This window comes from Ceratosolen solmsi, unplaced genomic scaffold (genome assembly GCF_000503995.2).
Source record: "Ceratosolen solmsi marchali unplaced genomic scaffold, CerSol_1.0 scaffold39, whole genome shotgun sequence".
Taxonomy (NCBI): Eukaryota; Metazoa; Arthropoda; class Insecta; order Hymenoptera; family Agaonidae; genus Ceratosolen; species Ceratosolen solmsi.
The window spans coordinates 347,090-357,362 of NW_011948433.1; the positions used below are offsets into that span (position 1 = coordinate 347,090).

The window sequence follows — 10,273 nt, forward strand, 5'->3', positions numbered from 1 at the left end:
GCGCGCGCGCGCTTTTGTGTGTGTTAGTGTTAGAGTTAGTGTTAGTGTTAGTGTTAGAGTGTGTGTGTGTGTGTGTGTGTGTGTGTGTGTGTAGAGAGAGAGAAAGAGAGAGAGAGAATGTTTTTTTGCAACTTTGCAGGCCTTTTCAAAATAATCCTTATCTAAATTTATCAGTGCTTTATGCCGTCTTATCGGGATTTGCCGTATACCTTGAGTAAAGAGTAAGGTTAAATTGCAGCTTTGGTGATAGCGACAGTTTAAAAAATGCGCTGTCTTACGAAATTCGATTGTGTTCATTTGACTCAATTTTGACTATAGTCATTACGATTTACAGTAAAATAAACAAATAAACTATATTGCCAGTAAATAATCGGATCATTATCTCTTTACCTCTCCGTATCTCACTCTCCCTGTGTCCCTTTGGCCCCTTTTCGTGCAAAAAAAAAAAGGTCTTCTTTTAAATTCTCAGAAATCCTAGACTAATCGGAAATGCGATGATATACGTTACGTTTCTTTATAATGATAAATTCGATCAACTTATTTGGTCATTGACACTTGTTAATAGTAGAGCATATAGCAAAAGTCGTTGGGAAATACAAAAAAGAACATAGGAGTAACCTAATTGTTTTTACTTTATTGAACGAATTGTCGAATTGTTGGGACTGCATCGACAATAAGATTTATTGTCCCTATAAATTAATAAAGACAATAGTGGAGTTATCGAACATTATGACGTTATGATCCTAATATTTAAAAGCGACGTTTAATATGTGCTATTTTTTTTTGTGTTACAGGTGAATAGGCATAACGATGGTAGATACACAACACTTTTGCCTGCGATGGAATAATTACCAGAGCAGCATCACATCGGCATTCGAAAATCTCCGAGATGACGAGGATTTCGTGGACGTCACGCTGGCATGCGATGGCAAAAGTCTCAAAGCACATCGGGTCGTTCTTTCAGCCTGCAGTCCTTACTTCAGAGAGCTTCTCAAGGTAAAAAATCTCCTTTAATGCTGGATCGTCCTTTTTCATACCTCCGTACTTACAAAATAGATTCCCCGTCTTCGAATTTCGCCCTTATGTACATCACGTTCTGTCTTATCTTTTTTCTTGTTGTTTTTTTTTTCTTCTTAATTTTTTCTACATTATTTCCATTATTATATTTTCTTTTATATTTCAATAAAAGTAATTGCAAACCGAAAAATTAAAAAAACCAACAGATAACAAAAAACAAAAGAAAACAAAACAAAACCCAAACATTTCTTTTACTATCCAATTATCATATCGAAAGATAAATGTATAGTGCATTTTTGTTAATTAGCTCGGCCATTTAGGTATTTCATCGTCACGATTATTTTCAGAGCACACCGTGTAAACACCCGGTGATAGTACTGCAAGATGTAGCATTTAGTGATTTGCATGCTTTGGTGGAATTTATCTACCACGGCGAAGTAAACGTCCACCATCGCTCTCTCAGTAGTTTTCTGAAAACCGCCGAAGTTCTCAGGGTGTCCGGATTATCGCAACAGGCTGACCAATCAAACAGGGATGAGGTGAGCGCTTTTCGACATACTTGCGTTTATTATTATGACTTCATTAACTGATTAAATATAATAAGAGTGATTTTTGTTAATCGCATTCAATTGTATGAATAATACTTGCGTATTGGCATTGCCATTGGCGATGGGCGATCGATGAAACTAAGAATGAGGATTAGTTTTTCATTACAAACTTTGCCAATTAAGAAAATATATAGTGCGCCATAACCCAACTCTCTACAGATTATCAAAATAATATAATAATATAACGAATGAAAAACATTTATTTAGCCCATATTTGACCTTTCTCGAAGGTTAAGTATTACTAATATCAATCATTATTTTTATCTAGTCCTATATCTCGAGGTATATCTAGATCTCAACACATCTAGATCTCAATTTCTCTCATTGATTATCATTGAATAAGCAAGCGACGATAAAATATTTCATATTAAGATTTCTTATTATAAAATTTGATAGAGTCATCTATCCCTTATTTTATATTATTAAAAATCCATTAATTGGATGTTCGCTTGACTTTAAATTCTGTTTTATTTAATAAATATTAGTTTTAATTATACGTATTAATTAATCCACCACTCATCATAATTGATTAAAAATGCTCATTTCTATCTTTATATTCATTACAACTATTATGGTGATACATGAGCATTTTAAATGGAGTAAAATTTTTTGCAAACTCGATATTTTTACATATTAATAATTATACGCTCCTAAACTTTTCTTTATTAAGAGAAGATTTTTTACAATAAATTTTTATTATTTTCATTATTTAAATGCAATAAACAATAATAAGCTGAACATTCATTTTTTTCGGTGAAAAAATTGTTTTATTTTATGCTACATTCGATAAATGCTGCTTATGAAATTTTCAGTTCACTAAAAAAAAAAAAAAAAAAAATAATAATTGCATAGGCTAGTATAGAAGTAGTTGTTGCATAACAAAGTAAAAAATAATGTTAATAACTTAAGCTTTAAACAGTTTACCAACATTAATCGACAATTTTTTAAATGTAACCAGACTTTATGGTTGCAGTATATTATTTTTATAAAATATTAAAATCACAAAGTAGATTAAGTCGTTTAGAAAATTATTCTTTCTCATAGTTTAGAATAGAAAACTTTTCATAAATAAGAAATAGACGATTAGATATTATATTCATATGATAATTTTATGTTTAGAATAGGAATTTGTTATTTTAGAAATTAAATGACACAATTATTATCCGAATATTACTTATGAGACTACATTCTAATGAAATTATAATATATTAATAGCAGAGATATTAATTAAAAAGTTTATAAAATCTAATTTTCATAATGGAATTTAACGTTATAAATCATGAGAGAAAAGAAGGAGAGAGAGAGAGAGAGAGAGAGAGAGAGAGAGAGAGAGAATGTTTTTGTTTACGAATATAATAAAAAATATCAAGAATAGGAGCACTTAACCTCGTTCACAATGGCAAAGCAATTGACAGCATTGAAACGATAAAAGCACACGAGTTGGATTTATTTTTGTACAATAATTTCTTGACAATCTTACGAAATTTCCCTCTATCTTACCGTAATTTCTCGACGCCATGGTAAGGTCTTACAAAAGTTTAATTTTCTTTTATCTACTCCTTCTTCGTTTTCGCGCTGGCCAATAAATTGATCATTAATGTAAAACTATTTATAATGAAAGTCGTCATAATTAATAATCGGTGTCTGAGCCACGTTAGAGACAAACAAGCACTAATGAGCGACGCTCAGAGCGTGACGAGAGGAGGGGTGGGTGGGTGGGTGGACAGAAAATCTTATTGCCGTAACTGGGGGTGGTGGTAAGGAGGGTGGAAACTAAAAGTAAAATTTAGTAGTAAACGAGTGAATCGGGAGAGTTAATCCGGCATAGATTAAGGTAGTGGAGATGAGGAGAGGTCAGCAACTAAGCTCCTAACCCCTTGACACGCACCTCTAGCTATCGCACGTGCGGGCGCTCGCGGCCGGAGCCGGAAGCGGCCCCAACTACCTACCGCCCCCACACGAGAAGCTGGCCGACGAGGGCTTCCCTCGGGGCCGCTCGACTCCCTCGTCCTGCGCAGCCTCCCCGGCGACGGTCCAGCAGCTACTGCGCCAGGCGCAGATCCGACGCAACGAGAGGCGCAGCCCCGACCTGCACGACGAGTCGATCAAACGGCCCCGGGACCTCTCGCCGCCCCTCAACAATAACGACGCCACGCCGACCGACTTCTCCATGGTAAAGAGCAACCACTTCTCCTCCAAGATCGAGGGCAACGGGCTCCACGAGGAGAACGGACGCCTCGAGGACGGCATCAAATGCGAGCCCCTCGAGCTTACCGGCGGCAACGGGGGCAACACCGGTAACGGGGGCGGGGGCGTCGGTATCGGCGGCGTAGGCCTCAACGTTAACAACGAGGACAGCTCGGACTCGGGTGCGGCGGCCTCCGACCGGCCGCCCGCCTCCGCCAGCAGCAACGAGCACGACAACGAGCCCGAGCACCTCTCCACGCCCAACTACATGGCCGATAGTAAACTCTTCGCCTCGACGCCCGGTAGCTTCAACTTCAGCATGGCCGCCCTCACCACCGACCACACGCCACTCTCAGGTGAGACGCAACCCCCGAGCTCGCGCCTGTACGCACCGAACAATTTCCTTTTATTGAATCGCGTCATGCCTGCGTCTGTCTCTTGCCCGTAGCCCACACTCGCCTCTCTCTCGACCTGTCCGCACCTCCCATCCCGAGCCCGCTTCCTCCGTAGCGCATCTCCGACTGTTCGTGCACCGACCCTACTGCCTCTCAGCGCTCTTTTAACGCAGGGCGGGAAAGTCGTGGCTGCCAGATAGCTGCGTATGGCTTGCATCCACTGCCCCTTTCGCTCCCTGCGGAGCTCGCGCAAATCGCCCTGCACGGTGTTCCCCTATCAGATACCCCCATATGTCGTGCATCGATAAAAATTGCCCCCTTGTCTAATGGACGTGTGACACCTCATGACTAAACCCCCCCCCCTCATTTTTGTTCATCCACGCAAGTAGCACAAGTCATGTTCCAAAGGACCCGCTGTCCGTCCTCCCACCCTCACTCTCTCCGACTCACTCGGTTATCGTCAGCAGCCCCGTAAAAGCATCTATCTCATATTCTCCCAGCAAGACAATCGACGCTTTTGTTCGTTTTTCTTTTTTCCTTTATTATTATTATTATTATTATTATTATTATTATTTTTTTTGTTTTTTTTTTGTTTTTATTGTTGTTGTCGTTGTTGTTATTTTTATTTTTTATGTTGAGCGCAAAGTCGCTCACTTGCGATTTTAGCCCAACTTTTATACAGTAGTAGCACGCTCTTAAATGTGTATTTTGTATTATTTGCTTGCTATTCAATTGGTAGTTGCGAAATTGCGTACAGGCCTGGCATTGCGTTCCGATAGGGGAGCACTGATAGCTATGTGTGACGATAGTGAAATTTCCAGGCTTGGGACACGGGCTACAGACGCCGGACCTAGCCGGAACTTCGCAAGGTAAGAGAATAATACTACTCGTAAAAAGTCATGCATAATCGTCTTTTTTTTTTGTTTTTAATTTTCATACTTTTCTGTACTTTTGTTTAAATTTATTCATTTGCCCTGTGAAATCACAAGAATCTTAAGTCAAACGATAAGTGCATAACATACGTAGATGCGTCTGAAATCTTCCAATTTTGTTTTTCTCTATTCGTTCGTTTCGAGCATTATTTATTTTTCAAGTTAATTTGTACAACATACACGCACACGTACATAAATAAGCGCGCGCGCGCGCGCATACATGTGTGAGCACACTCACACGCGCGCACACCCCAAACACACTGTCGCACACCCCAAACACACATATATATATATTGTGTTTCTGTGTTTCTGTGTCTCTGTGTTTGTGCGTGTGTGTGTGTGTGTGTGTGTGCGCGCGCGTGTGTATTTATGTATATATATATATATATATGTATATATATATATATATATATATTTATGTATACACGTGTGTGTGTGTGTGTGTGTATATCTTTTTTTATTCTTTTTTTTCCTTCTTTTTCTCGATGTCATATTCAAAACCCTTCATTCGCGGTATGTAAGTCATGCATAACAGATAGATGAAAAAAAAAAAAAAAATGTGCTTGCACAGTCGAAGGACAGACGAAAGGTTCGAGTCTGCGTTCTTTTGATTTTTCAAAGGGCTCTCTCCGCTACTCTGTTTAATTCTCAAAACGAGCGGTCGAAGTCGCTTCGAGTCGCGCCCTAAAGACGCAGCGCGAAGTTACGAGAGAAAAAGGAAAAAGTACATGGAAAAGAAGGAGGTTTGACGATGACGTCTGCGGCGCGCCTCGATCGCTCGACTCGCTCGGGCACTTGGACAGAATTACGTAAGTCGCTGTGACTTGTGCAGTTATATCAAACTAACAAATCACAATATGTATTGACAATATATAAAACAAAATTTTTTATTATTTATTTGGTTGTGGTGAAAGTTCACTATACTTCTGTCTCTCCTTGCTTGGAAGATTAAATTTCTTCTAATTTGGCATGCCATTATTACCAAATCATCGATATCATCATTACTGTATACTTTTTACTTTTAAAAAGAACGTCATTTATTTTCGTATAACGGTATACTCGCTTGCACTTGCATTATTGTTCATTTGAATTCATATTCGCAATGATTGCCGCGATTTTCAAAATCGCCCGCTCGACCTCGGGGCTCTTTTGTCTTTCTACTTCGAGTTCCCATTCATTCGCACATGTTTTTCAGTTTTTAATTTATAATATACATAACGAAATATTCTTAATTGCCACGAGTAGAAGTCCAAAGCTTTGTCGTTGAGCTGGCGGTCATTTTGAATTGGCGAAAAACAAGAAAGAGAGAGATGTCAGTTTGAGATCACTGTACAATCGAAATTAGCTGCGGTCGTCTCGGCGCGCAATCTTACAGAGCCTAATTGCAATCGCCCAACTGACAGACACAATCCTTAAATTCATCTTGGCTAAAGAAGAGGGATTGCATCACCGTTAAAAAAATTATGTGCGAGTTGACGCTCTCGAGACGATCGACGGCCAGCAAGTCGACGAATTTCGTGCTCACTTGTTTGCTATTACACAGCGAGCATTTATTAACTTTGATTAATCATTAGTATAACATTATTTATAAAGCTCTGCCGTATTCGTATTGTCCAAACTGTGGCATAAATTTATTTTCTGTATACCAGAGTACTATCGTCGTTCCATACATATCTCTAATTTCTTCTTTTTTTTTCTTTATTCTTTTTCTGTTTTTTTTTTTTTTTTTTTTTTTTTTTTTTTTTTTTGTATACACAACCAAAATTTTTCTCTTGCCTTTAATAAATTGCCAAACGCTTCCAGTCCTCCCAATGAAAAACACAAGAAATTATTAAACCTTAGTAAAGCATTGTAAGTAAAGAGGAGTGAAAATTAATACGGATTAACGATCGACTAATAGATGATAAGCCGATGATTCGTGGATGCGTTTACGACGAGAGGGCGATTCAAATTTCGTATTTTAGATCGCTAGTAAAGGAGAAGTATCTGTTATGAAATTTCCGCGACGAGAGGCGTGTTTACCTCGGTTGGACGATAGAGCGTCTAAAGTTATCACCTTTGCTGGTTTATTGTTATTTGACCCGTACAGCAATAATATTTCGTTATCGCATTCAATGCTTTGGTAAAAAAAGAAGTCGAAACGCGAGCTTTCCTTCTAATTTTAGTGCGTGGGTGTCAGTCTTGCAATATATAATCAACGCGCGTACGATGATCTTACATTTATACAAAATAACAAATATCGCATTATCGATTTGAGGATAAATGCAGCTTTAGTTGTGCTATTGCCACCACAATCTTAACGGGTTTATTGGTTTATTTATGTATACGGTGAATATATATATATATATATATATATATATATATATATATATATTACCCTCGTGATTTAATATTAAGCAAAATTAGACATCCGTCTATTGAAATTTAACATGTAATAAAATTGCTTGCAGTAAGCTCCATTAAAATATCCCATTATCTTGTGTCTATATTAATTTGAAGCGAGCGTGAAGTTAAATTTATTATAGATAGAAAATCAAATAAACATTTAGTCGTGACAATATATATATATATATATATAATTTATTGAATGCACAAATACAACACAATACCTAAGAATTGAAAAAGCTTTACAATTAGTGTATTTTCCGTTATCATAATTGGTCTTTTTTTTTCTTTTTTTTAATCGATGAAACCTTGGTATTTTCTTACTTCTCGCTATTGTGTTCACCACTACGTATGATTTTTAGAGAACTGTGAATTAAATCTTCATTGCTTATAAATAATGTATAATTAATTTAAATAAAAGTTGAATAAAACACACGCAAATATACACTATTCACTGTGTACATTCTTGCAAGAATTGTGGCAATGATCGACCTAAGTAATACACTTATAATTTTGAATGTAAAATACGTCTCCGATAATGTTCTTTCAATTATTATACCACGTGATCGTCATTAAAGCGCTAAGAAAGCCAAACACTTCAAAATCAATCAAGGATTTTTTAAACCTTCTCCCATTGATCTCCATCGCCATTTAATTTGTCGGTCCCGCTGCTGCTTTTGCGATTAAAATATCGAAATAAACACTCGGCGATAATAATGTAATGTAAAGAAGATGGAAGAAATTCGAGATTAATCGAGTAGAATTAACTAACATTCGAAAAGAGCGTACGGAATAACAATAAAGAGGAAAGAAAGGAGACGAAGTGGTCATAGGCTCTTAAAACTTTTGCACATTTTGTAACTAGATTAAGCGGCGGTGGCGGCAGAGGCAGCGGCGGCGGTAACGGCGGCGGCGGCGGTGGCATCGGCGGCTCCTCGCAGCAATATTTTGCTGACGTACCACCAATCGTCCATATACAATCGGCCACGTCCGTGCGACTACCAACACACACACTCACACTCACACGAGACGCATTCGGACGGCACATGACAACTAAAAGTTTGCGAAGGTCACGCCGTGTCTCTTCAGCATAACCAACTCATGCTCTCCTCGACTCGTCTATACACGCACTAATTATGCGCGTACGAGATCTATTCGCCGACTCAGGGATCCTATTACTATGTACGCACGTGTATGAGCGCCGCCTATCGCTGCCCGGTTCAACTAACTACTACACTCGCTCGCTCTCTCACACGCGCGCGTAAACGGAAATACCTGCTTGACCACGACTCGCGCGTCGATCAAATTAATATTAATGCACGCGATTGATTACGTTTGGCGTAACTAACTGTCTTACTCTCCGTCCGTCGCCCGGTTCACAGCGTCCTCGGCTCTCATTTACAGCAATTAACTAAGCATTGCTTTAATTCAATTGTAAAGACGTGAAAAGTGATGACTTCGATTTTAATTTAGATAAATGTATGAAAATTAATGCCCCTCGCTAGAGTAAGTAACGGCACGTTATCTAAACGCTAATTGCAAGCTGCATGAGCTTCTTTCGTCTTCCTCGTGCGCGATCGAGCTTGGCCAAGACTTTTAATTATCGAAAGTTAATTTGACTGGCTTACAGGAAAAGGCTCACATACGCGCGATTATTGTAATTCTCTAGATCTCGTTATTTTTAGTGTGTTACGATTATTTCTGAAGCAAAGAAATATTCTCGAATTTTTATTAATCTCCGGAGAAAGAAAATTCCTGCCCTAATACGTGGATAATAAAACCGATTGTAATTTAAGAAGACAGATGTGAAAATTATAGATCTATCGCAATTCGTGCGTACGGTCAATTTGAAATAACAAGGCCAACTATATGCAAGATTATTTAAATATATAAAAATTAATTTATTTTCAATAAATATGTTATGAAGGAATGAATACGGCGACTGACGCACATTCTATCGAGTAAGATATTTAGTAAAGTCAGTCGTATGAAAAATAAGAAAAAATTGATTTACGCTCGAGATGCTGGGTAAATTCAGGTGGTCTGCTGGATCATTGAAATAATATTTGAACGACTGGCTTACGCTAGGTTAGTACTAAAGAGAATTTATCATTTTGGTAATAATACGAACTGAGCGGGGTCGATATCGTACATGTGTACATAGAATAAAAAAATGTTTAAAAGAAAGAAAGAGAAAAGGAACGTAGCGAGAAAGGGGGATAGGGTGGGAGGGCGAGCGGATAGACGAGGTGGGAGGGAGGGAGAAAGAGATCGAGTGAGAGAGCGATGGGTGGGCGGAAGGGAGGGAGAATGCGATAAGGCCGCAGATAGTATCCGCGAAATTCAAGGTCCCTTTATCTTTGCGCGTCGCCGTGGCCGCTGCCGCCACCGCCGCCACCACCGCCGCCACCACCGCCACCACCGCCGCCACCGTCGCCGGCACCGCCGCCGCCGCCGCTGCCGTCGACATTTTAAGAGCCGGGATTCGTTGACGACACACTCGCGGCCAACTAAACATTGACCTAACTAAAAATACGACGGCCTTGGTACGCCACTCATTTACTCCTCCCTTCCCGCGCCAATTTCTCGCTTCCCTCTTCACTTTCGGCACGTATGTACATCGCGAAAGCTGCCAATTATTAGCTGCCATAGAGCTTTCACTATCGTGACCTTTCTGTGCTTCTTGTTATTTGTGTTCGCCACGATCTGGGCGAGCTTCTCGACGGACTTAGAAATTTTCAGAATATTT

General features: G+C 39.1%; 1 protein-coding gene across 1 annotated transcript in view; it reads left to right on the forward strand.

The window, feature by feature from the left end:
- LOC105364434 (broad-complex core protein isoforms 1/2/3/4/5) overlaps positions 1-10,273 on the forward strand; it is a 24,130-nt gene that overhangs the window by 4,178 nt on the left and 9,679 nt on the right. The window contains exons 2-5 of the mRNA XM_011502347.1: positions 795-996; positions 1,365-1,556; positions 3,520-4,168; positions 5,017-5,076. Coding sequence (XP_011500649.1) covers positions 811-996; positions 1,365-1,556; positions 3,520-4,168; positions 5,017-5,076 — 1,087 coding nt within the window. The 5' untranslated portion in view covers positions 795-810. The remainder of the gene's footprint in view (positions 1-794; positions 997-1,364; positions 1,557-3,519; positions 4,169-5,016; positions 5,077-10,273) is intronic.